The sequence below is a fragment of the Panthera uncia genome, chromosome E1 (assembly GCF_023721935.1).
Source record: "Panthera uncia isolate 11264 chromosome E1, Puncia_PCG_1.0, whole genome shotgun sequence".
Lineage (NCBI taxonomy): Eukaryota > Metazoa > Chordata > Mammalia > Carnivora > Felidae > Panthera > Panthera uncia.
Genome location: NC_064814.1, coordinates 46,474,039 through 46,500,798, shown reverse-complemented (window position 1 = coordinate 46,500,798; position 26,760 = coordinate 46,474,039). Strand labels below are relative to the sequence as shown.

At 58.1% G+C, this 26,760-nt stretch overlaps 1 protein-coding gene across 1 annotated transcript in view; it reads left to right on the top strand.

Annotated features, from left to right (window-relative positions):
* Positions 1 to 1,792: 1,792 nt before the first annotated feature.
* Positions 1,793 to 26,760, top strand: part of MAP2K3 (mitogen-activated protein kinase kinase 3) — a 29,593-nt gene continuing 4,625 nt past the window's right edge. Inside the window, exons 1-9 of the mRNA XM_049636846.1 lie at positions 1,793 to 2,056; positions 17,323 to 17,389; positions 17,773 to 17,821; positions 18,861 to 18,974; positions 19,151 to 19,270; positions 20,600 to 20,716; positions 21,974 to 22,025; positions 23,458 to 23,585; positions 24,053 to 24,130. Coding sequence (XP_049492803.1) covers positions 2,008 to 2,056; positions 17,323 to 17,389; positions 17,773 to 17,821; positions 18,861 to 18,974; positions 19,151 to 19,270; positions 20,600 to 20,716; positions 21,974 to 22,025; positions 23,458 to 23,585; positions 24,053 to 24,130 — 774 coding nt within the window. The 5' untranslated portion in view covers positions 1,793 to 2,007. The remainder of the gene's footprint in view (positions 2,057 to 17,322; positions 17,390 to 17,772; positions 17,822 to 18,860; positions 18,975 to 19,150; positions 19,271 to 20,599; positions 20,717 to 21,973; positions 22,026 to 23,457; positions 23,586 to 24,052; positions 24,131 to 26,760) is intronic.

The window sequence follows — 26,760 nt, the reverse complement described above, 5'->3', positions numbered from 1 at the left end:
GGGGGAGTATGGGAAGCATGGAAGTCCAAGTGGATGGCAGAGGCCTGAACCTAGAAAACCCGCTGGACCAGGCCTGTGGTCCTGGTAGGGAGGTAGCTGCTGCTGGGTGCCCATTTTCCAGATGGATAAGCAGCAGGTTCCGAGATGAAATGACTAGCCCAAGGTCACATGGCCCATTTGGAACAGAGCGCTCCAGACACCCAGGAGTGGTAAGGCTGAGGTGGCTTCCTGGAGGAGGTGGCCCACAGTATATTTCCTGGGCACTTAGGAAGTGTCAGGCCCTAAGCTGGATACTTCCAAGCCTCAGCTCATGAACTAATTTCAGAGAGGCCTCACTGCCCCCATGGGACAGGTAAGTAAACTGAGGCATGGAGCTGTTCCATGACTTCTAGTAAGTGGCAGGGTTGACACTCAAACCCGTACCTGTCTGAGTCCACAGATCATGACTTTCTGTCCACTTCCTGGAAAGGGTGAGTGAGAGACACAGGAAGAGAATAATGATAATTATAACATATCCCCCCCTTTTTTATCTCATCGGGCCCTCTCCATCACTGTGTGGGTGGGGCTCTGCAGGGGTCACCCCTTTCTACAAATGGGCAGACAGACGTCAGCTCCCTGCTCCAAGTATTTCTAGCAGGTGGTGGAATCTGCTTCCCTCACGTGAGGTCCCTGGCAGGTCACACACTCATGCCTGCCCAGAGGCAAGGGGCTGACCCCTTGACCCTTGCCAAGCGCTTCCTGCCCTCACTAGCCCATGGCTTTCCATCTGAGTCACTTGATCCCAGGGCCAGATTGGTCAGTGGCTCCTAAAATGCCCCTAGACTCCATGTGGCAGGCAGCACAAGCGAGGACTGGTCTGTCTGCATTATACATTATACAGTCTGTACATATAGACTGAGGCCCCGAGAGCAGAGAAGAGAAACACCTTACTCCCTGCCAGGTAGAGAAGAAGGGGCAATAAAGACATGACCATGAATGTTACATTTACTGACCTCTCGCTAGGTACCACAAAGTTCACCACTGTATCTCCACCCATTTCCCGGTGCCTGAACACATCAGGCCCTCGGTGGATGTTTGCAGAAGCAGGGAATAGATGTGCGCACGCCAGACACCGTGCTTTCAGCGTTTTACAACATTCAGTCAACCAATGATAGTCCACTAAAGCCCGGGTCTCCTTCTGACCAGCGCCAGGAGGCAGGGCTGTTATGGTTGCTTTTTCACACAGGCCAAACCCGAGGCTCAGGGGTTACCTGACTTGCCCAAGGTCACCGCCAAGTAGGCATCTGAACCCAGGTCTCGCCCCGGGGACGCTCTTTTAACCCCTGCACAGCACTTTGCCTTCCCGCTCCCGGGGGCCCCAGCCCCGCCACCCCAGTATAGCTGGGGTTTTTTCCAGCTTACGCACCCCAGACGGGCCCACAAAGCTCACTGGCAGAGCACGACTGGCCTGGGAGAGCGCGGGGGCGGGGCCTAGAGCCTGACAGGCGCCAGGCGCGCTCTGCGAGTCCCGGGGAGTGGGCGGGGCTTGCGTCTTGACAGGCAGCGGGAGGGACACCCCTCCAGCCTAGGAGGGGACAGAGCCTGAGCGGGCCTGGGTTTCCCGGGCGGGGGGCGGGGCTTGACAGACAGTGGGAGGAGCCCGATTTGGGGCCAGCAGGGGCAAGGCTTGTGCGTGACAGGCAGGGCAACGCCGGCGTTGGATAGGCAGGGGACGGGCCCTGGAGACTGACGGGCCAATCGACGCGCGGGGGCGGGGCCGATGTCGGCGCCGTCCGGCCGGGGCCCCAGCGGCGCTGCCCAGTCTGGCTCCGGCACCGCCCGTCGCGTACGCGTATTTGCCGCCGCCGCCGCCGCCGCCACCGCCGCCGCCGCTGCCGCCGCCGCCGCCGCCTCTGCTCCGCCACCGCGCCCGGGCCCCCTGCCCGCAGCCATGAGCACTCTCCGTCCGCGTAGAGCCCGCCGTCCTCTCGATTAGTTCCTTCCGCTGCCCCTGGACCCGCCTGCACCATGGAGTCGCCCGCCTCCAGTCAGCCCTCCAGCATGCCCCCGACCAAAGGTAGGAGCCCCTGCTAGGGAGCGCGACTTGACCCTTCGCCCCCGCGCCCAATCCGGGCCCGGGCTGCGAACCCCGACCTCCGTCTGTGTGATCCCATTCCATACCGTACAGGACCCACGCAGCACATCGGCCCAGAAGCCGTCCCTATTTGCGTCTCGGTCTCAGCTTAGACCTCACTTGGACCCACAGTTTAGGCCTTGGGACTGCATTCGGGCCCGAACTCAAGCTAGGATCTCCTTCTGATTATTCTGATTACCCCGCTCCAGGTCAGAAACCTCACTCTGACCTCCTCATTTAGGCCTTAACTGCACCCAGAACATGAATTCTCCCAACGTGGGCACCTCAGCTGGATTCAGGGGGATTCACTGTGATCCTGCACCCAGCCGCCTCCCCCCTCCTTCTCCGTCCACTCCCTGGTCCCAGGGCTGTAGCCAGACTGGGATTTAACTGACACCCCAGCAGTGCTGCCCTGCTGGGGAATCACTGTAACCACCCTCCCCCCCCCCCCCCCTCCCCCCGCCCCCACCATGTGAGTGCCTTGGCTACACTCCAGCTAAGAACTCTCTCCTCTCCCCTAACTCTCTCCATCCTTGTAGGCCCCACATTGCCCCGTCCCTGGTGGGCTTGCAGCCCTGCAGCCTTGTCCCCCAGGAACCTCTCTCGTCCTCCCAGCCTGCCCTAACACACAGCGCCCTCTCCATCAGCTCTCCTTGTCTTGACTTGCAAGTTTCTCTCTGCACTTGGGGACCTCACTGCTTTTTGCTCCCCTGTGTCTCCAGGATTGATCGATACCAGGCTTGTCCCTGCTGCCTCTGGGTCCCGGGCCAGCTACTACTAGGCCGGCGTGCTGGCCGTGCAGTGGGCTTGCTCTTGTCTTCTCCAAGTAGCTGGCCTTCCTGGAAATTTTTGTGAGGTGGCGGCTGCGGGCGGCAGCAGGATTTGTCATGCGGGGGTGGGGGTGGGGGTGGGAACTTGGAGGGTGAAAGGGGGATTTTTTTTTTTTTTTTTTTTTTTTTTGCAGGAAGAGGAAAGGATGTTTTTGGCATGTGGGAGCCTCAGCAGGCTGGGCTGTGTAAGAGTTCCAAACCGGACATAGCTGTAATGAATGGGCTGCCTCCTGGCTCTCTAAACCTGCTGCTGCCTCACCCCAGCAGCAGGAGTGTCTGTGGGCCTCAGTTTCCTTATCTGCAAAATGGGAGTAATCACACCTACCTTGTGTGGCGTTCTGGATATGATACGAGGTAGCCAATACTGAAGAGTTTTAAGCAAGCATGGCTGAGGAGACAAGGAACTCAGCATGGTGCCTGGCACATAGTAGGAGCTTAGGGAGGGACAGCTGCTGCACCCCCGGTTTTACCATTTTTCTTGCTGGGAAGGCCTCAGTCTTGCAGTGTCAAGGCCTTGCCTCTGTTTGCAGCTGCAGAGTGAGGTGGAGAAAAGTAACACATGGCACTTAATGGGCCTCTGATCAGAGGTTGTTCCTACCTCTCTTTCTCTGGAGGGGCCCCGGCAGCCGGAGGGCATGTGGGGTCCTGGGGAGGGCACGGGTCCTTCTCTGCCCCTGCTGCCAGCGGCTGTGGTGGCTGTGGGCCAGAGCCCTGCTGGCCCGGTGGGCAGGGTAATTACGTCTTACGTAAGTGGGAGGCCGGATCCCTGACCGTTGCCCAACCGCTGTGAGTAACTCAGGAGGCACTCAAGGGGGGAGGTGGCTGGGGAGGGACTTGGACTGAACAGACCTCGTGGAGCTCGGGAACCGGGAAATCATAAGCTTCTCCGTTCTGGAGACCCAGGAAATTAGACATTTCACTTCTCCAGCTTGGGGTGTGTGCCTGGCTTGGTCGGTGCTGGGGGACTTAGGGCAGGTCCCCCACCTTCTCTGGGCCACAGTGTTTTCATGGGCAGAAGGAAGAGCTCGGAAGCAATGTTTGTCTCTGAATGCCCTTTCAGCTCTTCCAGGGGGGGATGCCTCGTCCAAATAAAAGTTAAAGATGTAGAATTATGAAGGTAGAGAGGTCACAGGTGTGAAGGGGAAAGGGACTTTGGAGAGGCACTGCTTGGTCCCCATACGCTGTGCGACTGGAGTCCTGGTGTTGCTCTCTCTGAGCCTCTCTCTGCAGAGAGAGAATTGGGATGAAATTCCATTTTGTGGGTCCGGGTAATAGATGATGGTGGGTGGGTTAGATGGAGGGTCAGGAGCCTCTGCAAGACTTAGGGACCCCGTCAACCTCTTTGGGGTCTGCGGAAGGATGTGGTGGGGAGCCGCGATACCACCTCACAAAAATCCTGACAGCTACCACTTATCAAGCTTTTTTCCCCGTTCCAGGTACTCTCTCATTTCTTCCTCACAGCCCCATTTATTGAGGCTCAGAGGTGTTCAGTGCCTTGCCTGGGTCATACAGCTGTGACAGGTGGAGCTGGGGTCCTATCTAGGACTGTCTATCTCCAAAGGTCTCCCCAGTGCTCTTTTGTGTTCCATTCTTGTTCTAGATGCTTGAGCTGAGCTGCTGGGTGGCTCCCTCTTCGCTGCCCCCTGCCAACCGCCATCCCACCGTCCCACTGTCCCAGCTAGTGGCACTCTCCATGATGTCTTTGTCTCATAGGCGTCTCCCCCAGGCCATGCCTGACCCAGGGGAAGGACTGAGCCAGAGGTGATGCCTTTCGTGTACACAGCCCTCTACAGTTGGCACATTTTATATTCACCGCAGTCCGTCCCATTTGACAGATGACAAAACTGGGGTCAGACAAGGGGAGCGGCTGGACTGAGTCCAGAGAGCTGGGATTCTCACCTGGCTGCCCTTCCCGTCCTGGGCACAGGGCCCCCAGCATTGTGCTCTTCTCCACCTTCTCAGAGGAATTTGAACAAAACAGGGCGTGGTTGGCACTTGACCTTAAGGGAGCTTTCCTTTTTTTTTTTTTTTTTTTTTTTTAATTTTTTTTTAATGTTTATTTATTTTTGAGACAGAGAGAGACAGAGCATGAACGGGGGAGGGGCAGAGAGAGAGGGAGACACAGAATCGGAAGCAGGCTCCAGGCTCTGAGCCATCGGCCCAGAGCCCGACGCGGGGCTCGAACTCACAGACCGCGAGATCGTGACCTGAGCTGAAGTCGGACGCTTAACCGACTGAGCCACCCAGGCGCCCCAAGGGAGCTTTCCTTTTGACCTTCCTGCCTTGCAGCTGGGGCCCTGCTCCATCCTCTGTGCCACAGGCCTGGGGAGTTTTCCATGAGCCCATGAGACCCCAGGTCCCACAGCCCTGCTGGTCTTCCCCAGTCTCCTCTCGCACATGCCATCTTGGGCTGGGGTCAGAGGCTGAGGGCAGCTGGCACTGGGGCCAGTGGTCAGGGGCACGTTTAGCTGGCGTGGTTTGGGTCTGCTGCTTCAAGCCACGCTTGTCCTCGGGGGTACCACATGTACCCTGTTACTGTCCCCGCTGCACTGTGAGTGCCACCAGTGCGGGCACTTCATATTTGATCTTCCCATGGCTCCCGGCCACCCAGTGCGGGCACTGAGGCTTCAGGAGCACCGTGTCCCGGTCCTGCCTGCCATGGCCACTGTCCCCCCTCAACCCCCATCCTGTCCCATCCCTGCTGTCGGAAAGACTGGAGGGTGACACCTTGGGGACTTCCCCCACCCCTGGCGTGACGCACAGGAAACTCTCTATCAGCCAGCCCGTGGCTCGGGGCCCGAAAGGAGCAAAGTTCTCAGTTGCCTGTGTGGGGAGAGGGCTGGGGCAGCGGGAGGCTTCCGGTGGGTGAGTCAGCGGGCACTGGGTGCTGACTCACCCGCCGGGCATGCCAGCCCAACTGGCTGCTGCTTAAAGGGGCGATGCCTGCTGGCTGGCGGATGGGTAGGGGGCTGTGAGCCCCGACCTCTCAGGTCAACGTCTAGCCCTGAGATGGGCATCAGAGGTGGCCCCCTTCCTGGACCTCAGACTGGGCCGGGACCCTTGGGCAGGCCCTCCTGGACCCACTCCCGCCCCGCCCAGGAACTTCCTCTGTTAGGCAAGGGCCCTGCTTCCTCTTGTTCACGGAACAGAAGCAGGTGGTGGCGGCTGTTCGCCACCCTCGGCCCAGGGAACCCTCAGGCTCAGATGCGCTGCTGGGGGCTCCGGGATGCGGGGGAGGAGAGGGGGTGCAGGGTTGGCCTGAAGTCCCGAAAGACAGGGTGGGGGTGCCTGTGGTCAAATCTCAGTTCGGTCTCTTTTGCTGTGTGATGTTGGAAAAGTTACATTCACTGCACTCTGTAAGTGATTTCAGTCCCCTGGGCATGGCCTACCTTTCAGATGAGAGGCCTCCGTTTCCTCACCTGCAGAATGGGAATAGGGACCTCTCCTGTCTTGCTAGCAGCCACAAGGATGGCTGTGGAAAGCCTCATTCCACCCTTGCTAAGTGTCAGGTAATGGGCCAGCAAGACTGTCCTCAGTCCCTAAAGAGCCCTGGCGAGATAGGAAGGGGGTGCAGAGCCTGGGCTTAGGGGGTAGACAGGCCGAGTTCAAATTCTGACTCACTTCGCTGCTTCCTGACTTCCTCATGTGCCCTCTCTGACCCTCAGTCTCCTTTTCTGCCAAGTGGGAGTAAACACCCATCCCTTGCAGGGTGGTGGTAAAGATTGGAGATAGTGTTTGCCTATCGAATGGCATCTGCTGTTATTTTCTTATTGTTATGGTCATGAAAGGTGTTCATTGATGGATGAATAAGTAGGACCCTGACCTCTGGTGACAGACTCATAAGCCCTGTGACGTGGGACTCTGTGGCTGCAGGGTCCTGTAATGTCGGCAGAATGTACCAGGCCCTTTCCCCACTGGTGCCCGAGCTGGAGCTGGGGCTCCCATTGCCTCTTGGGCCTTCCTGGGGAGGGCCTGTGGGGAACAGAGAGGACTGGGTGCTGGCCTCTTTTTTCAGGTCCGCCTCCCTTGAGCATAGGGAGGCGTGGGGCAGGGAATCCGGAGGATGGGGACTTTCTAGGCCAGCCCCTTAGCTGGTGGAACTTCATCACTGCCAGGCATGGTGCTGGCTGTGGGGATACAGGGGGTGAGCGAGGAGCACCCTGGCTCTCACAGAGTTCTGCCTGGGGTGCAGGAGGAGGCCTTGGGAGTCACGGTTCTGAGAGTCCAGATCCAAGGCCAAGTGTATGAGTGGACGGGGGGCCGAGGTGAAGGGGGGAGCAGTTCGATGCAGGGTTTGCCTGGGTGCAGGGCCTTGGTGGCCATGTGGAGTGTCGTCAGGGTCTCAGGCTGGGTGCCGTGTGTCATGATTGGGTCCCAGAGGAGGAACACCGGGGGGCAGCACAGAGGGTGCCACACAGAGAGCCCTCCCCCGCACAGATGGGGGTGATGAGACCCGCCTGCCTTCCGCTCAGCTCCCGGCGTTGGGGTTGCAGCCTCCAGGGACCACCCATGCTTCCCCTTGGCCTTCCTTGTCGGCATTGCGCACACAAGTCAGGCTTGCTTGCCCAGCTGTGTCTGTAGATGCCCTCCCCAGCACTGACCACGGAAGCCCCCAAAAGCTTCACACAAAGGTCATGAAGAACAGATGGGGCTGGGCAGTGGCAACCCGGAAGGCCCCTCTGCCGCTCACAGACGGCAAGCCCGGGGGCTGTATCCAAGTCGGGAGAGGGTCACCAGGCTCACCCTGAGGGGGCTTTTCTCCTCCCTACCCCCAGTCTCGGGCGCAGGTCCCTGTCACCCTGTCCCTTTCTGGGGTGTTGTGGCTGAGCTGGCATCCAGGGGCCGCCCCGGCTTCTCTGGGAGGCGGTGTCCAGCTGCCCTGCTCGCAGCCCGTCCCTTTCAAACTTTCAAATTGTAACTGTACTGCAGACACCAAAAGGGTATATAGAAGGTACCGCCGTATTTTTGTGAACGAGTGCTGTGTACCCAATACTCAGCTAAAGAAATTGAACGTTACTGTACCCCAGAGTGCCCCCAGTATTGCATCTCCCTTACAGCCGTCCTGACTTTTGTCATAATCGCTTCTTTATTAGTGCTAAGGTACGAGGGGTATGTTTCGGCTCATTGTCCTTCAGAATCCCTAGGCTGGCCCCCATTGCGGCCCATGGGGCCTGCACAGCCACGTAATGGCAGGGAGAGGCTGCAGCCAGCTGGCTGGGTTCACGCCCCTCTCCCCCATTCCCGAGCCGAGCCGTGTGGCCTCAGTCTGTCTCACGGGGATGCTCCTAGAATCGAAACTGCAGGGCTATTGTGACGACTCACTACATTAGCCTATGCAGGTGCTCGGCATGGGGGCTGGCTAGGAGTTGGTGTAGACGAGTGTTTGCAGCTGTTACTGTTGCTTTAAGCGAATCTTAAACTCCCGGGCCCAAATTGTGCTGTGCTCAGCCTGTGTAGCGACACCCTGACGGGCCCTGACTTTCCTTATCCGCATCACTGTGCAAGGTGTGTCCTGAGGGTTGCATGAGCCAGCGGGTGTGAAGCGACAAGGGAAGGGCCTTGGATGTCCGTGGAGATGTTTGCGTTCTATCAGGAAGTAAACAGAGAGCTGAGAAGCATTTCTGGGCTCCCACTAAGTGGGTCGTCATTGTTGGTGGTCAGCGCCTGCTGAGGCAGGGGCGGGGGGCCTGCCTGAGACTGCCCTGGGTGTGCGGCCTGGGGAGCGTGTCCTGCCCTCCCTGTCCTTCAGCGGGTCTGTGTCTTAGCCTTCTGGGTTGCCCCATACCTCCCTACTCCAGGCACAGCTTGCCCCACCCCCAACCACCTGGGGCAGACCCCAAGGTAGTGCTGGTAGAGCCTTGCTGGGTGAGCCTGGGGGGACTTCCAGGTTCGAGGCCCAACTCTGCCCTGACTCCCTTTGTGATGTCCTGGGCTCTAGTGTTCTCACACGAACCAAGGGAATGGAAACACCCACCTCTCAGGCTGTTATCGAGGGTGAGAAGGGATGAGACCTGGCAGATTCAGGGACACCGTAGGTGCCCATTCGGTGCTGAAATTGAACTTGAGCTATGTATTAGCATTTTTGTCACCAAGAATACCCATTTAGGCATTCTCTCCGTTATCCCATGTTTTGTAAGATTTTGTTCCGAGACAAATGATGATAAAAGCAAGCGTGGTCTTTGCTAAGGGAAGGTGCTGCTACCGTTTTGCAGGGGCAGGAGCATGGGGCCCAGCAGTGCTTCCGGGTGGCCTGGGTGATCTCACAGCGGCCCCAAGTGCAGACCTGTAGGAGCTCAGCCCACGCGTCCAAGCAAGAGGAGCGGCCCGTTTCCCTGGGGCTCTGGGAAGGTTAGGTGCCACCAGGGAACGTCCCTCCCTGCCCCTAGCCTCGAGGCGTGGGCTCTGTGGTCTGGGGGCCTCACTCTGCAGTCTGGGGCCCACCTTGGTGACTGAAGGCCTCTGGGCCAGGGCGGCCGCTGATCCGATCCGTTTTGGGCCAGGCATTTGGCGTACACTATCTTTCTTAGCTGTCATGGTTACCCAGCAACGTGGTTGTGTTGTCATCCCTGAGTTTTACAAGTACGCCGGCCTAGAGCAGGGAGTGAATGCCCAAGGTCACACAGGTCTGCCCCGGCCTTTTCTTAGCAACCCCTGACTAGTCCTCTCCTGGAGGTCAAGGTCTTTGCGCTCCCCAGATCATCAAGGGAGGAAACAGGCTCAGGGAGGGGGTGTGGCTTGCCCCTGGTCACACAGCAGCTCAGGTCTCCCGGTGCCCAAGCCTGTCTTTCCTCAACTCACTATCTGTCGGCCTCCACCGCAGTGGCTTGCGAGGTGCTGTCGTGGCTGCGGTTGAGGTGTGGGAAGCCAGGATCTGGTGACCCCGGGGAGAAGAGCCGGTCCAGGAAGTTGGGGTCAGTGTCGGAGTCCTGGTCCTGCTGCTGCCCTGGCATGGGACCCCATGCAGGGCAAGCCTCCAGGCCTCTGGCCCCAGGATCCGGGCTGGCCAGCCTCGGAGGCGCCATCCAATTCCCAGCAGGCCCTGCTGCTGAGAGCCCCCACGAAGGACACCGGTGAACCTGGCTACCCCTTTCGGAGGGAGGAGGAGCCTGAGCCCCAGACCCACAGAAGCCCAGGACACAAGGTTTACACAGGGCTTCTTTCTTTCTGATTATTTAATTTAAATTCACTTGCATTTAAGCAGCTCATACACGTGGTTAGGATCATCTCAAAGGTGCAGAAAGGCAGTGTCCTGCTTCTTGGAATCCTCTGTGGAGAGACCCTCGTTTTCTCTCTCTCACAAAATCTGCATTCCTCCTCCTGCGTGGAGAGCACTCGCCCCCCCATCCTGCCCAGGGGCCTGCTGGACCCTTGCCAGTTCCCTGGGCCAGTCTCTTGACCTTACAAATGCTGGGCCTCAGTGTCCTCATCTGTAAAATGGAGATCCTGTTCATCCCTGCCTCTGGGGGTTGCTGAAGGGATCCGGCGAGATGTGATTAAATGCTTAGCACAGGCCACACAGTAGGTGCTCACCAAGTGTCGGCGGCTCTTTATTCTTTTTGTCTCGTGGGAGTTGTATGTTAGGGATGAGTTCCTTGAGGTCACTTTTCTGGGTCAGTGGGCGTTTGGACAGTGCCGAGGTGCCTTCAAGGTGGTGGCCCTGTGAGCTCACGCGACTCCCAGCAGCAAGGGGGCAGACTCTGGTTGCCCTCTGTGCCCTGCGCCCCGAGAGCAGCCCGCGAGGCCGGGTGAGACCAGGTCTCCCACCCGCACCCGCTGGTCCCGGCCTTTCCCCCTTCCCTCCCTCTTCTAGGCCCACGTCCCTGTGCACTTGCCTCCTGTGCCTGGACCATCGTGGCTCTAGAGCTTTCCTCCTTCCTCCTCCTCAGCTCAAATCCCACCTCACAAAGGTCCCTGTCCCCAGCTCCCTTTATTCTGTAGAGCATTTAGCGCGCATGGGATTCTGTGTAAACATTATACAGATTGGTGTTGTTTGCTAGTTTGCTGTTTGCCTGTGGTCCTGCCTCTCCTGTCGGCCACAGGTGTAGCCCTGGCACGGTTGCCCTGTTGGGCTGGATCATTCTCAGTTGTGGGTGCTGAGTGTGCACCGTGGGTTGCGGGGCAGCATCTCTGGCTTCCATCCACTAGATGCCGGTAGCACCCCCCTGACGGAATGTCTTCAGACATCGCCACAGGTCCGCGGTTGGTGCATGACCTCGGAGGGCAGGGTGCGGTCTGCTCATTGAGGGAGGGACGGATGCTGTGAGGTAGGCAGGCACTGAATCCCCCCCAACATGCTCTGCAGATGAGGAAGGGCCTGAGAGGTAAAGGGAAAGGGGGTGCCGAGGGCCTCAGAGGCCAGGGCCTGCCCAGGTGACTGGCACACAGCAGGAGACAGGGCAGGGCCATGGGCTGAGCGGCCCCCGTGGCGCAGCCCGTCGTTCGCCTGTGGGATGAGGTACACGGTGCCCTTGGCAGGTGCCACGTGTATAGGGGACCCGTCAATGAGAGAGCCCTTCATCTGTTTCAGGACCTTGGGGAGCGGGCGCCACCTTGCCGGGGACCCAACTGGCCCCCTGCCTGGGAGAGCCGGCTCTGTCCTTGCTCCCTGCCGACACTTGGTGGTGGTGGTCCCTGCCAGCTCCTCAGGGGCCTCTTTGAGGGAAGGGTACCAGGGGGCGGAGACTGCAGCCTCAGACACAGGTGGCACGGGCCCGGCCCTGCCATTCCTGCTGAGCATCGCAGGGCCTCGGTGGGCCGGTCCGTGAACTGGGTGCCGCGCTCGCCCGCGGGGCGGTAAGTGTGGGGCCGGTGCGATGGCTGCAGTGGGCGGCGGCATTGAGCATCAGGTGCCGTGCCGGCTGACAAGAGCTATTCGATAGCTGCCTGCGCCGCGGGAGTAGTTTGGTCGAGGCGCTCTCTCTGTGAGGGACCCTCCCATAGGACAGAGGTGACAGGCTGAGTGGGGCAGAGGCTGGGAGGGGGCATCGGTGGCCCTGGGACATCTGGCCTCCCACATCTCCATGGCGGGCACGGACGCTCAGGGCCTGGGACTTTTCCGGTGGAATCGGAAACCACAAGAAGCACCCGAAGTACCCCAAAGTAGGGGTAGGAATAGTAACAGTTTGGGAGCGGCAGGGAGCAATGCGCTTGTCATGGGAAACCAGGGGTCGTGACTGAACACGATGAGGGGTGGGGGGCTCCCTTTGTGAGTGGAGTCTGTGGCAGGGCCCCCCACCCCCCACCGTGGACACAGCCTGAGAAGGAGTGGCACAGTCCAGTCTATTTGGAATGTCCCCAAGGTCCCAGGGCAGGAGTGACGCAGGGGGTGGGGAGAGCCCTCTCTCAGGCTTTCTGTTGATGTTTGCTCGTTAGAGCTAAGCAGACCGGTCTTTATGTCTGCCCCTTGCTAGACTCCCACTGTGTGACCTTGGTCAAGGTACCTCTCCTCTCTGACCCCCGCCTCCCCCCGCCCCGGTACAACAGGTACAGACAGGAAAACACTTTATTCTGTGGGGCTGCGGAGAGTATGAACAGAGTGACTGTCTGGGGCTGAGGGCCTAGTGTTGTTTTGGGTCCTGCGGGTTTGGTTCAGTCTAATCTTTGCATGTCAGCCACCGCTGCAGCATGGCACTGATAGCCTGGTAGGACATGCCTGGTAGCCCTGGGATAACTATGGGGCCGTTATCCCCGCTGCACAGTGGAGTCTATGATGCCCAGAGAGGTTAAGACACTTGCTTCAGGGCACACAGCTAGGCAGTGGCAGAGTTGTAGTTTGAACCCAGGCTGCCTAGCTCTAGAGTCGGTGCTCCTAAACAATTCCATAGCTGCTCCTGAGCTAGTAGCTGTAGAACTGTGACTTGTGAGACGTGACAGGAGAGAAGCTGGCTGGACACAGGGAGAGCCAGGGACAAGGGGGCTTAGCTGGTGTGATCAGGAAAGCCTCTCTGACTAGGCGAGGGGTGAGGATCGCATACCACCTAGAACAAAGTTGCAGGGAAGAACGTTCTAGGCAGAGAGAACAGAACGCGCAAACGTACCGAGACAGGCAAGAAGGTGACTTATGCAAGGAATGATGAGCAGGGCCTGGCAGGGGTAGGAGTTGTGGGAGCGTGGGGTGCCTCTCTCCACTGGCTTGTCCCGTAGGTCAGTGGCTGGTTTCCTTGCTCTCTGCCCGTGGTACCGCTGGGAGACTGGAGAGGGCCGAGGACACACAGATGCCTGGCATTGTGCCCACCTGTGCCAGAGGCCCTGCAAGCTGAGGCTGGCAGGCTTGTTGTGGTTTGCTGGTGGCAGCCTGTGAACCTCTGTTTGTTGTGGTGACGGTCGTCACATTGAGTCCACACCTGGGCAGCCCCGGGCTGCCTGGCCATCTGGGCCCAGTGCTGACGTGTGTGACGGACGGTGGCAGCGGCTAGTGGCCCGCGGCCTGTTTCTGTGCTGTCTCCATGGCGGCCTCACCCACTCCCTCTGACAGCTGGCACAGCTGCCCCACAGAGTGCGTGTCCCTCCGGACGCAGGCCAGGTGGCCCTGACGGGCAGGTAGGTGAGAAGGCCAGGACCACACTCCTCCCACCCACCCACCCAGGTGCTTGGAGTAGCCTGTGCCCTCAGGCCCGCCTGGGAGGAGGGGCAGATGGGAGCTCTTGTTTACTCCTCCCCCACCCAGCCTGGCCGCAGGCATAGAAGCTCCCTTGACAGCTAGGGAAACTGAGGCCTGGCGAGGGGGCGCCCATCTCACGGCGTTCACAGATCCCGGGGTGGGGGATGGGTGCATAGGCTAGAGCCAGACAAGGGGCAAGCAGGGCCAAGAGCCGAGGTAGTACGGGCACGGGTGCGGCCATGAGCCCCAGGAGACCCCCGAGTGGGTTGTTCATTTTTAACACAAAATGTTTTACTTTCTGGTTACAAAAAGTTTCAAGTGAAGAATTAAAGCCACCCATAATTCTCATTACGTAGGGTAGATGTTTTTACCTCCGTGGACAGGCTTATAATAACTACAGTGACCGTTTAGGGGCCAATCACATAGGCCCACCTACCGAGTGCCCAGCCTGTGCCAGTTACCTTGCAGACGAGCCTGCCTTACAGGGGGCGCGTGTTCTCGGCGCTCCTGCTTCAGAGACGCGGGCCTCGAGGGGCGGAGACGGGTCCAGGGCCGTGTCTCAGCAGGGGCGCCGAGCTGGACTCGGGCAGAGGCTGTCGCGTGCCAAATGCGGTGTCAGCAGCACCGGCCTGGCCAGTGGCCTCCTCAGGCCTCGGGCCCCGCGGCCCCTGCTCCCACGCCAGAGGTCAGCGGTGATGTAGCCTGACCCGGGGCCAGCACAGAAGTCTGACCCAGAAGGCCCCGCACGCCTCGGCTTTTCTGTTCTCCTCTGCCATGTGGAATGTGCTGGGCCCAGGGAAACCCAGGGAAGCCTCTAGACTTCTGCTCAGCACAAGATGGCACAGTGCTCCCCGCGGGGGAGTGCAGCCTGCCAGTTCCTCCCCGGCGGGACGGGGTGCCACGAGCCCCTTGTGGTCTCCGAGTGGACCAATCCAGAAGGGAGTCCCGGCCGGTCCCCTGACTCCCCGTGCAGCATCTTCGCTTCTGAGCCTCGGTTTCCTCAAGTAAAGCAAGGCTGAGAATTCCTCCCTCTAGGGTTGTTGGAACGTCTGGAATAGATGGGAAGGGCCACTCGTGTGACCTTGACTGCTGCTGCCGCTGGACAAGAGAGAGACCCACCCAGCCCCTGACAACTGGCCCCACTGCCTCATATGTAAAATGGGATGAAAACACCTCCCACATGGGCTCATGATGAGGTGACTGGTTTATCCCAGCGACAGGGAGCGGAGGGTGGTTCCCAGTGAATACTATTTGTAGAAGCTTGTTTCCTGAGGCCTCCGGGTTGGTCCTGGACAGGCCCAGGCTGGGGGGTCAAGTAGCTCTGATGGCAGCAGGGTGCTGTTCTGAGTGCCTTCTGTGATGCCTACTGAGCAGGTGCTTTCTTTATCCCCATTGTCTGGATGAGGATACTGAGGCTCAGAGAAGCATGGGGACTTGCCCAAGGGCACCCAGCCTCTAAGGGGCAAAGGTGGGATTTGAATTTGAGGCCAGAATGGAGTGAGCAGGCTCACTCCCGGCTCTGGGGTTGAGGACTGTGCCGTTGGGGTACTGACTTAGTAGTTGGCATGGGGGTCCCCTGGGTCAGGGCCTTTGGCTGGGACTGTGGCTCTGTCGCCAGCTGCTGGGGCACAGGCAGACCTGCCTCGCAGCCAGGCATCTGGAGGGCCTTGGGCGGCTTCTGTGGGGAGGCTGCAGGTGTCTGCCTCCGTCACCCCCAGTGCTCTGCCCACCCACCCCGGTGCACACACTGGGACCCCCATCCCCGCTGGGGCCGTTCTACTTTTCAGTGGTTCATCTGAGGACAGCTGAGGCTGGGCCTCGTCTTCCCTATCCCATCACTCGACAGTGGCGTCAGGCTCTGCCCAGCTGCAGGGTCCAGGCCCCCAAGCCAGGCTCCCAGATGGTGCACTGAGGCCGCACAGCACGGTGTGGTGGAGACTGGATCTGAACCCAGTTCAGAGGTGGCTTCAGGGGCTCAGGTCTCCTAGTGCTCTGTGCACACTCACAGCAGGTGGTGCAGGGCCTCGGGCAGTTCCCAGTTCCTTGGGTGGCCAGTGGTATGTCTGCGGCGGCCTCGTGAGGCTGGCGGGGAGGGCAGAGCCGACGGCAGGGCATTGCCTGGGAGGTGAGAAGGATACTCCTGCAGGAGCTGGCAAGTGCCCTGGGAGGTTTCGGGGAGTCATGGTCAAGTCCCAGCTCTGCCACCCACATCCTCGGTGGCCTGGACAAGTTACTTCTCTGCTCTGGAAAATGGAGCTCCTTGTCCCGGTTGCCTGGGAGCAGGGGCTGGGGACTCAGGCCTGCCTCGGTCCTCACCGCTGGGCTCCCTGAGGTCCCTCAACTTGCTTTCCTGACTGTGAGGTGGCGTTGTACCTTTTTGGGAGGGTGGCCTAATGAAGCTTCTTCCGCTGTGCCCAGCTCCAGCCGCGTCCAGCGCTCCAGAATGTGGATTCTTCCTTAGGGCACCCGGCCACGCTTTCTCAGCTAGCCCAGGAGACGTGGGCACTGGGCCTTGGAGAAGGGAATCCCCTCTCCCGTCCTTAGGAGTGAGGGTGAGGGTGAGGGAGGTGCGGCCTCGGGACTCAAGACCTGCCCGGAGCCCTCGGGAGGGAAGCGGGCTTCCTGGGGTGCTCTTGGAGGGGGCAGCAAAGGCAAGAACTTCGTGGGGGTGGGACAGAAATAGGCACCAGGCTTCGGCCTGCAACTCCCCAGCCTGCGTCCGCTCGGGCTTCCCAGCCATCCCTGAGGTGGGCGTCTGCATTCTAAGGTGACAGATGGGGAAATTGAGGCTCAGAAGAGGGGTGGGCAGCAGAGCTGGGATCTGAAAGGAGTTCTCTCTGCCTCAGATGCTGCCCCTACCCCCGCCCCACCAAGGTTAGCAGCACAAGTGGGAGAAGGAGGCTATATCTGTTTCTTAGCACCGCAGGCTGGGGGCTTCACAGAAACTTCCTGTCTGACAGTTCTGGAGGCCGGAAGTCCCATCAAGGTGTTGGCTGGCTGGTTCCTTCTGAGGCTGTGAGGGAGGGATCCGTTCCGGGCCTCTCTCCTAGCTTCTGGTATCCTTAGGAGCTCCTTGGCTTGCAGGTGGCCATCTTCTCCCTGTGTCTCCTCACCTTCCAGCTGTGCGTGCCTGTCTCTGGGTCCAAATTTCCTTTTCGTAAGGACCCCGGTCATACTGGATTACAGCCCACCCTCATGACCTTGTTTTAACTTAATCGTCTCTGTAAAGACCCCATCTCCAAATAGGGTGACACTCTTAGGACTTCAACACATGAATTTTCAGGGGGCGCAGCTGAACCCTTACCAGAAACTTTAGGACACAGGGCTTCCGCCTAGGGTGGGAGCACCGGGCCCCGGCAGAAACCTCAGCTGCTCAGACCCGGCCCTGCTCCCTGAGGCGGGTGCTCAGTGGCAGCCTGATGTGTGGCCCGTGGGACAGATCTGCAATGGAGCCACCTTCCCGGGAGGCGTACTCTGGAGGCGCCATCTTTTCTCGGGTGGTTTGGGGGGGTGATTGCCCGGGGCCCAGTGGGACCTGAGGGCCACTGCCCGGAGGGTCAGTGGGGCTTGAGCCAGGAACATCCCGCAGGTGCCCAGAGGTTCCAGGCCTCATCAGGGCCCTGCCCACACTGACCCTCAGCATCTGTGTCTGCACCTGGGAGCCCTTGAGGGCCAGAGGCCTGAGCCGTTTATGTCCCCAGGTTTGTCCGGCCTAGGGAGTGCCCAGGGGATGTTGATAGACTGAGCTGACCAGATGCCTTACCTTCTCTCCATCTTAGGGAAATCCAAGAGGAAGAAGGATTTGCGGATATCCTGCATGTCCAAGCCGCCTGTACCCAACCCTACGTAAGTCCACCTCAGCTTTTCCCCTGGCTCAGCCTGGAGAGGGCCCAGGGGAGGGGAGCAAGCAGGGGGCAGTGTGTCCTGGACGGCCCTGGTGGGGTGGCCACAGGGCTCACAGGCGTCGCACATCCGCTCTGTGTCCCCTTCTCACTCATCTCAGAGATGGGAAGGCGAGGCTCCGGCCATGTCTGTGTGGCCACGCCTTGTGTCTGGTACGGCAGATGCTCAGTGACTGAGACTAGGTGCCTTGAGGAGCACCACCTCCCTCAGGCTGCCTCCCGGGGACAGGACGCGTCTCTGGCTCCTGTGCCAGCCTGGTTTGCTCCTTCTCTCGGGGAAGGATGTGGTTCTCTCCGAGGCTCATGGGGTGTGCTTCCTCCCCACAGACCCCCCCGGAACCTGGACTCTCGGACCTTCATCACCATCGGAGACAGGGTAGGTGCTGGCTTCCTACTTGGGGTGGGGCCTTCATGTCTCTGAATCTCGGTGTCTTCATGACAGATGAGCCCACGCTGACTCTGTAGGGCCTCTTGGAGGTGGCTCCGGGAGGTGGAAGGAGCTGGGCTTGGGAGAGGAGCCTCACGCTCCAGATGGTGGCCGTGTGGCCCTGGGCTGCCCACTTTCAGACCGCCACATTTGGACTGGGGCGAGTCGGCCTGCCTCGTGGAGCCCTGGAGAGCCAGAGCAGTGTGAAGTTTCCTGATCTCAGAGTTTGGGTCGTGGGGCCGCCTGCATCCACCTCACCTGTGGGAATGGTGTGTGGAACATGCAGACTCCTGGCTCTGTCCTCAGAACCAGCACCTGGGAACCTGCATTTCACATGCACCTCCTGATGCATGGACACCAGTGGTTGAGATCCTGGCTCAGGGACGGTGCCTCACCCACAGGAGATACCAAGGGTCTCCAGGCAGAGACCCCACTGTAGAGGCATCCCCTTGGCTGACAGCCTCTCCCAGGCTAATTTTCCTTCTCTGACACTTGTCACTGGGTGCTGTCCCGCTCATCTAGTTGTTTATTCCTTTCTTGCCTGCCCTACAGAAGAGGGCCTAGGGCCACACTGCTCACTGTGAGGGCAAGACCTTGTTCTGTTCTCTCCAGGAGCTCACACATAGTAGGTGCTCAGTAAATACTGGTTGAATGAAAGATTTAGTCCTACCACCTGAATGGGCTAGGGGACAAGAGGGAAGGGCATCTCTTGAGCTCTCTGTGCCTGCCGGGGGCATTTCATAGGTGGTCTTACTTATACCTTGTGGAAGCCTTTGGACGTTGGGGCTATGCCTGTTTTGTAGAGGGTGACGTGAGTCTGAGAAGTTCAGTGACTTGCCCCAGGTCACACGGCAGAAGGTGGTTGGTATAGGATTTGAGCCCAGGTCTCACTGGCTGTTTTTAATTTCTGCTGCCCCAGCTCTCTCTACTGGGCAAGGTGCGAGGGTAGGCTCCTAACTTGTGGTTTCTCTCATTTCTGTCCCCCAAGAATTTTGAGGTGGAGGCCGATGACCTGGTGACCATCTCAGAGCTGGGCCGTGGAGCCTATGGGGTGGTGGAGAAGGTGCGGCATGCCCAGAGTGGCACCATCATGGCCGTTAAGGTAAGCGGGGCCCCAGCCAGTCAGGGAGGGGACACTTGGGAGGCTTCCTGGAGGAGGCATGGGGGGCTGAGCCTTGAAGGGGAGGCTGAGGGCACCCCTTGAAGCTCCTTGAAGGGTTGGTGGGGTGGTCGCCCTCTGACGTGTGGCGCCTGAACCGTAACCCTCTCTTCCTGCAGCGGATCCGGGCCACTGTGAACTCACAGGAGCAGAAGCGTCTGCTCATGGACTTGGACATCAACATGCGCACGGTCGACTGCTTCTACACTGTCACCTTCTATGGGGCCCTCTTCAGAGAGGTGCGGCCCTGGTGGGAGGGTGGGAGGTGGGTGCCAGGGTACGCTGCCCCACCCCCACCTCTCTTCTGCACACCTGCCCCACTCCGTCTAGCCTGCGGTCCGCTGTTGCTCATGCTGGGCCCCCAGCAGACACTTGCTGAGCGCCCCTGTGTGCCAGGTGCCAGGCACAAGAGTGAGATGGTACATGCTGGGTCTTGAGAGCTCAGGCCCAGAGGCCAAACTGCCTGGCTCCCCTGCTTCCTGCCTCAGTTTCCTTGCCTGTGAAATGAGGCCACTAATTGTGTCCACCTCGAAAGGTTGCATGGGTTTGAAGTGATGTGGCCCAGGGCCTGGCACTCACTCTGCCCGTGTGCTTCACCGGCCTCCAGGCTGGCAGGGCGGGGCTCCAGGTAGGGGCGGTCATGGAGGTGTGCGAGGGTCCGACTCTTAGTCTGTGGGAAGGTCTGCATGTGGGATGAGAGAGGGGTCAGGGTGATGCCATGGCGGAAGGATGGGCTCCCGCGGGATGCTCCCTGACCATCTACTGGGTTCCCGGTTTTCCCGGGTGCGGTGGACCCATTTGTGAGTCAGCCCCTCATTATCCACCTGTCTGATTGGCTCAGCACCTGCTGAGTGCCAGGTGCAGGCTGGTCATCCCCTTGCTGCTGGGGGGAAGGACACACACTTGGGCCTCACTGCACGTAGGGTCAGAGTTGGCAGGGAGGCACGGGGTCCTGTGGGTACCCCAAGGAGATGCCATACCTAGTCTTCCCAGAAGGCTGTCCTGAAAGATAGGTGGGCGTTTGTGGGGCAACAGGGTGTGGGGGAGGCAGGGCTTTGCAGGAGAAGAAGGGAACCGTCCATCAAGGCCAGAGCTGGGGTGACCTATGCATGTTGGGGGCCGCAGTGGCTGAGGTCAGGAGGGATCTGCAGGGCAGGGTCATGGAGCTGAGCTGCAGCCAGATCCTGAGAGCCCTTGTTGGGAGGAACATAATTAGGTGTGTGTTTCAGTCACTTCTTTCTAGAAAACTGCCATGGAATTAGGGATCAGATCGGGGAGACCAGAGGCAAAAGAGGTGGGCAAGGGTGGTGGGTATACTACCTACCTAGTAGTGTGGACAAGCATGGAAGGTGGAGAAGCAGAAGCTGAAAGATTTTGGGGGCAGAAAGGGTGGAGCTGGGAGCTCAGTAAATCTTTGTGGGCTGAGGTGGGCAGGCAGACGTGTCTGTAGGAAGGCCTGACCGGCACGGGGGAGGCAGGCGTGTGCTGACGCTGGCACCAGGGCGGGCTGTCCAGGCCCAGGTACAGCCTCAGGTAACCCAGGCTGACCTCCAGGTGTCCTTCCACAGGGAGATGTGTGGATCTGCATGGAGCTCATGGACACATCCCTGGACAAGTTCTACCGGAAAGTGCTCGATAAAAACATGACCATTCCAGAGGACATCCTGGGGGAAATTGCTGTGTCTGTAAGTAATTGCCTCAGGCTTGGGTGGGGCTGGGGGTCCCAGTTACATAGCCAGAGGCCCCAGCCCTGCCCCAGTAGGCACAGAGCTCAGCCTAATGGTGATAACTGGGGCATAGGTGGGTCCCCAGTGTGGCCCTAAACCTGGGTAACTGCCCTCCAGGGACCCGACTCTCCCACTCTGGGTCAGAGCCTTTTTGTGAGGAGACCCCAGAGGCTGGGGCTCCCAGAGCCACACAGATTTGGAAGATCTCAGGCCTCTAGGCCTTTGTGTACAGGCCTGAGCTTTCTAGACCAATTTATTATCATTATTATTACTATTATTGACGTTTATTTATTTTTGAGAGAGAGAGAGAGACAGAGTGTGAGCAGGAGAGGGGCAGAGAGGAAGGGAGACACAGAATCTGAAGCAGCTCCAGGCTCTGAACTATCAGCACAGAGCCTGACACAGGGCTTGAACTCATGAACCATGAGATCATGACCTGAACTGAAGTCGGATGCTTAACCAGCTGAGCCACCCAGATTCCCCAAGACCATTTTTAAAGAAAGAACTTAGTACTTGCAACTTCCTCATGCCAAAAAATGCCCTGAGACAGCTCATAGAGGGACAAGCTAAGTTGGGGGGAAGGTTAGCATTCATAATGTTCACCTTTTGAGGTTGAACATTTCTAAAGGAGGGTAGCAACCCTGGGTTTGAGCATCCTGGCAGCCAGAGGGAAAAAGGGTGCTTCTCGATCTTGACTACATCCAGGAACATTTAAAACATACCCATGCCAGGGTAGTGAGTCAGAATCTTTGGGGTAATTGTCCAGGCTTCCCCTATGTCTCCCTGAGGGGAATGGCTTAAGCATATAGCCCACTGGTTCTCATGAAGGAGAGGGGCCAGGGATGCTGCAGAAGGGCTAGGTTTTACCCCATAGCCTGGTAGGAGGTGTTGACAGCCTCTTGGAGGGGTCACAGGTCTGGGACTCTGAGGGTCTTGGGTACATCATTTCCCTGGTAAAGGCTTGGTTGGGCCTGAGACCTTGGCCCTCTAGGGTTGGTGGGAGAAAAGTAGGAGGCTGGGTGTGCCTGCACCAAGAAGGCCATGACAGCGGGGTGAATGGGGGCATGGGAGCAAGAGCCTGGGGTAGCGAGGGGCTGGGCCATGTGTATGGGAGAGGGAGACAGGTGGACGAGGGTAGGGGTCTTCCTGGTCTGTCATTGTCGATGCCACCGGAAGTAACGCAGCCTGTCTTTCCTCCTCCTGCGCCGATGCCAGATCGTCCGGGCACTGGAGCATCTGCACAGCAAGCTGTCCGTGATCCACAGAGGTCAGTGCCTGCCGCTCACCATCCGGGAGGGGCCTGCAGGCTACTCATACACGGTCCCGCCCAGTCCTGCAAGGAGGGTGGACCTTCCCCTTTTCCAAGATGAGCCACCTTCTCAGGTGATAGGTAGTCACGTGCCCATTGGGGTCAGGAGCTGAGCCTGCTTCCCAGTCCAGGCCACTGTCAACCTCTCCAAACCATTTTCCTTGGCTTCCGCACCCCCCAGCCCCGCGCCCCCACGTGCTTCCCTTAGGTTTGCTGGTGCTCGGAGCAAAAACTGGACATTCGTCCTGGGAATGCTGCTGAATTTGCTTCGACGTATCATTTATATATCGTGAAATGCTCAGATCTGTAGTTACCATTCAATGAGTCTGTTCAGAGTTTACATCCACATGAAACCCTGGCCCTTGTGAGGATGCAGGATGTTTCCACCCTCTGCCGCACCCCCAGAAACTTCTCTGTGCCTTTCTTGGTCAGCCCCCACCCCTACATACCCCCTGCACCTCTCATCTGATTTTTCCTACAGTAAGTTGGTTTTAGGTGTCCTTGAACTTCATGTGAATGGATTCACATGGCCTCTCTCCGCCCTTTTTCACTCGGCCTAATGTTTCTGAGGTTCACCGGGGCTGTGTGTATCGCAGTTCTTTCCTTTTTGTTCTGGGTAGTTCACTATCCCAGGCGTACTGTTTTTTACAAAGTTAAATTAGACCAGGCCTGCTTTGACTACTCAGTCGCCATCCCAGCTCCGGCCCCAGGTCACCCCTGTGGTGGTTCAGTATGGAACCTGTGGTTCTCTTCCTATGCATTTCTATCCTGACGCACACAGGAAAGCATGCCGGTTTACGTGTGTCTTGTGTGTGCTTTTGCTGGACGATTCCCTGCTGCGTGCCCCGTAGCATGCTCTGTGTGGACCTCGAGTCATGGCGTGGGCTCTGTGTTTTCATGCACCTCTCCTGTGTTTTTGCTGCTGCCCTGTGCTTCCTGGCCGAACCTCCCGACCTCTCAGCATAGACGCTCGGGTGATTTCTGGCTTCTGTCAGTGATGCTCCGCCCCACCAAATCCCCAGCCCGGGAGGACCCCAGAGCTAGAGGTTATAACAGGAAATAGGCCGAGTCCGGCTGTGGGGCTGCCCGGCGGGTGTGAGATTCGCCCCCGGACCTTGTGTCCAAAGTGCTGATGGTGGGCACAGAGACGAGGTCCTGGTAGAGACTCACTTCCTTCCCCACTCGTGGCCGGTGACTAGGGCACGTTCTGGCTTCGCTGCCTCCATCTTTGTGACCTTGGACTGGAGCGGAGCCTCTCAGAGCCTTATCTCTCATCCACTCCCTGGTATCATGTGCCCCTTGGGTGACTGGGGCGTAGGAGGAGCCTGCTGGCTTCCAGCGGAGACTCACAACCCCACGTGAAGAAAAAGGTGTGTTCTGTCCCTGGCAGATGTGAAGCCATCCAATGTCCTCATCAATAAGGAGGGTCATGTGAAGATGTGCGACTTCGGGATTAGCGGCTATTTGGTGGACTCTGTGGCCAAGACGCTGGATGCTGGCTGCAAACCCTACATGGCTGTGAGTGGTCCCCACACCGCTCCGGGTCCCAAACCACAGCTGAGGTTCAGGAGGGACGTGCCTGGGAGCTCATCGTCGGGCCATGTCCTCTGTCCATTGGGGTGGCCAGAGCCCCTCTTTACCCCGGGTATTAGCTGTGCTCCAAAGTGCCCGTTTGGGTGATAAGTTTCATACACAGCCACATGGTGGTGGCTTGTGGTATCTTTGTGGATCCCAAGTCTGTCCCAGTGGCCTGGGCGGGGGTAGCTGCGAGGCATGGTTTGGGCGTTCACCACAAGACCCTGGCCCTCGCTGGCCTCAGTTTTCTCACCTGCCCCATGGGGGGTGGGGAGTGGGATAGGATGAGCACTGACCCCTCCGTTTGGGGTGGGAGAGGCAAGACCCAGCCGAGGGAACCTTGGGCGGCCCCTCCTCTGGCCCCTCACCGGGGTGAGTGTGTGTTCATGTCTCACTGGTCCCTTTTACAGCCCGAGAGAATCAACCCGGAGCTAAACCAGAAGGGCTACAACGTCAAGTCCGACGTCTGGAGCCTCGGCATCACCATGGTACTGCTCGGAGCTGGGTCCAGCCCTTGCTGGTCGGGTGGGGGCCAGGGTGGGGCCGGGCCCAGTCCATGAGCTTTTGGAGGGCCCATCAGATAGTTTAGGCCTGGAAAAAAGTGTTGGCTTCACAATCTGAGAAGAAAATGTACCATCAAAAGTTAAGGTATATTTAAGAGAATATCTATAGATGGCATTAGGTCCTTCCCTAGTGGGGAGGTGTGTCCTTCATGAAAGTTCTTGATGGCTTGTGATAATTTGTCCGTTAGACTTTCTCCAGAGCTCACTGTGCTTGTTGAGAAATCACAGCCAAGTCCAAATTAAGTGGGCTTCTGGTACCCAAATAATTTAAAAAGCAAAATGGCAAAAATTAAAAAAAAAAATTTTTTTTTTCATAGCAAGAAGTTTGTTGCTTGTGAGGTCCTTGTGCATTTCCTTGAGTGTGGTAGGATGGGGCAGTGGGCTCTCAGTCCTGGGCTGTGGGGGGCTTGGGTGGGGTGGGGCAGGTGCCCGGCAGAGCTGGGGTGGCTACATGAGGTCCAAGAGGAGGGCGGGGCTCGTGTGCTGCTTGCTCTTTCTAGAACTGCCCAGCCAACGTCTGCTCCTGCCTGAGTCAGGGCTTGGCTCCGGTGTAGGTCAAGGTTTATTTATATATTTCTTCAGAAAGCCCCTTCTGGTACCCATGTGGAGAATGGGCTGAAGGGACAGGAAAAAGACCAGGATGCGAGTACCCCTCCCGTCCCCCGCAAGAATACCTGGGAAAAGGTTACTGTCATGGTGGCCCCAGTATGCACACGGGACTGACTCAGTTGGCTGAGGGGTCATCAGCCTCTATTCCGATCCCAACCATTGGGACTAATGGGTTGTGTCTGGGATGTGAATTAGCCCTTGATGTTTGCTTGGTGTCAGCACCCTCCCTGTCCCAGCTTTGGCCGCCAGCTCTTAGGGACAGGGTATAATTGGTAATCAAAAATCAAACCAGTAAAATATCTCATGGGAAGGGGCGTGGAAAGGAGAGATTCAGGTAGGAGTGGAGCAGCATTAATCTTCTGAGGAGGTGTGGGAGGAACCCACAGGGCTTTCTGGGTGAAGGCCCTGAGGTGGGGTGTGCCTAGTATTCTGCCTGGGGGCCAGAATCGAGGGGAGATCAGAAAAGGGCGAGGCGGGAGTTCAGGATCAACGTAGATGTTTTGGATCTTACCGATAATGCAATTTTATCATCCTGTTCCCCCTCATCGCTGTGACTGGTAAGCTGTGTCTGTGTGCAATAACCAGGAAAGGTCCAAAATCAAAATCATTTGTCAGAGACACAGAATCGGGTGATGCCTTCGGTTTTGCTTGATAGTGCCAACACGATCGTTTTTTACTTAAGTGTGTTTTTTCTCGGAGCAGAGAGGAGTAGTCAGAGCCTAAAGGTGCACGCTGTGCCTGCAGATAAGAGCTTCTCACCTCCTGAGTTAAAAAGATAAGAGCAAACTCTTGCAGGATGTACAGACTGCACAGAACTGGTTGGATGTTAGAGACCCCATTCATGACCGCTTGACACACACACCCCCCTGCTCCCCCCCATCCATCCCTCCCTCCCATCCATCTGTCCATCTGTCATTACTGGGGACCCACCGCATCCCGGTGACGTTCTGGTGTCTCTGGTGGAACTTGGGCAAGTGCGTGCTTAGTGCGTACTTCAGTTAGCAAATGCTGCGTAACAAAGTGGACCTGAACCTAGTGACATAAACCAATAATAGTTTATTTTTTCTGCTGTTTCTGTATTCCGGACTGGGTTAGCCAGGCAGTTCTTCCACTACACTCGGCTCTGGCTGGGGTCAGGGCTGGGCCGGAAGGTCCAAGAGGGCTCTGCAAACGTGGGGCCTTCACGCAGCTTCCTCCTGGCTGACTGCCCGCCGGGTTCCTCACAACGTGGTGGGGAGGGTAGTTGAAGTCTTTTGTGGTGGCTTCTACGAGGGGAGAGCTCTTACGTGCTTGTCAGAGGACTGGCATAGTGTCTCCTCTGCCTCGTTATGTTGGTCATAGTGTCACAGGCCAGCCCAGGTTCAAGGAGAAATAAACTCCAGGTCTAGATGGGGGGCCGGCAGGTGCTCACAGGAGAAGCTGTAATAGCAGCTTAGGGAACTGGCTGCCTTGGTACAGATTAGGTCCCCTCCCCCCATAAGTTACAAAAGTAGTAGAACAACATCTAAGAATACAGAAGAAACATAAAAGGGGGAAGAAAAATCAGTGTGACTGTTCTCAAAGACACACAGCCCCTTCTTCCTGCTGTCAGCTGCCAACGTTGTGCGTTTCCTTCTAGATGTTTTGCTTTTTTCTGAAAAACCTCTATGGTTTTTATTTCACTTTTTTCACTTAGCATCTCATCACTCGTGTTCCTCTGGGTAGTTACAAATCCCTGTAGGCATCTCTTCGAGAGACTCCACAGCCAACTGCCACCATCTACTCAGTCCCTAATGTGAGGCGTTTCACTCATGTCTGGTTTTTTCTTTCCATTTGAAATCCCCGGCCGACCTGGGGGAGTGACCGGTGAAGCGCTGTGCGCCGGGCCTGTCACTCTGGGTGGTCTTCTCCAGTGCTCTGAGCCCACCCCGAGAGGCCCTCTGCAGGCACTTGACCACAGCCAGAAC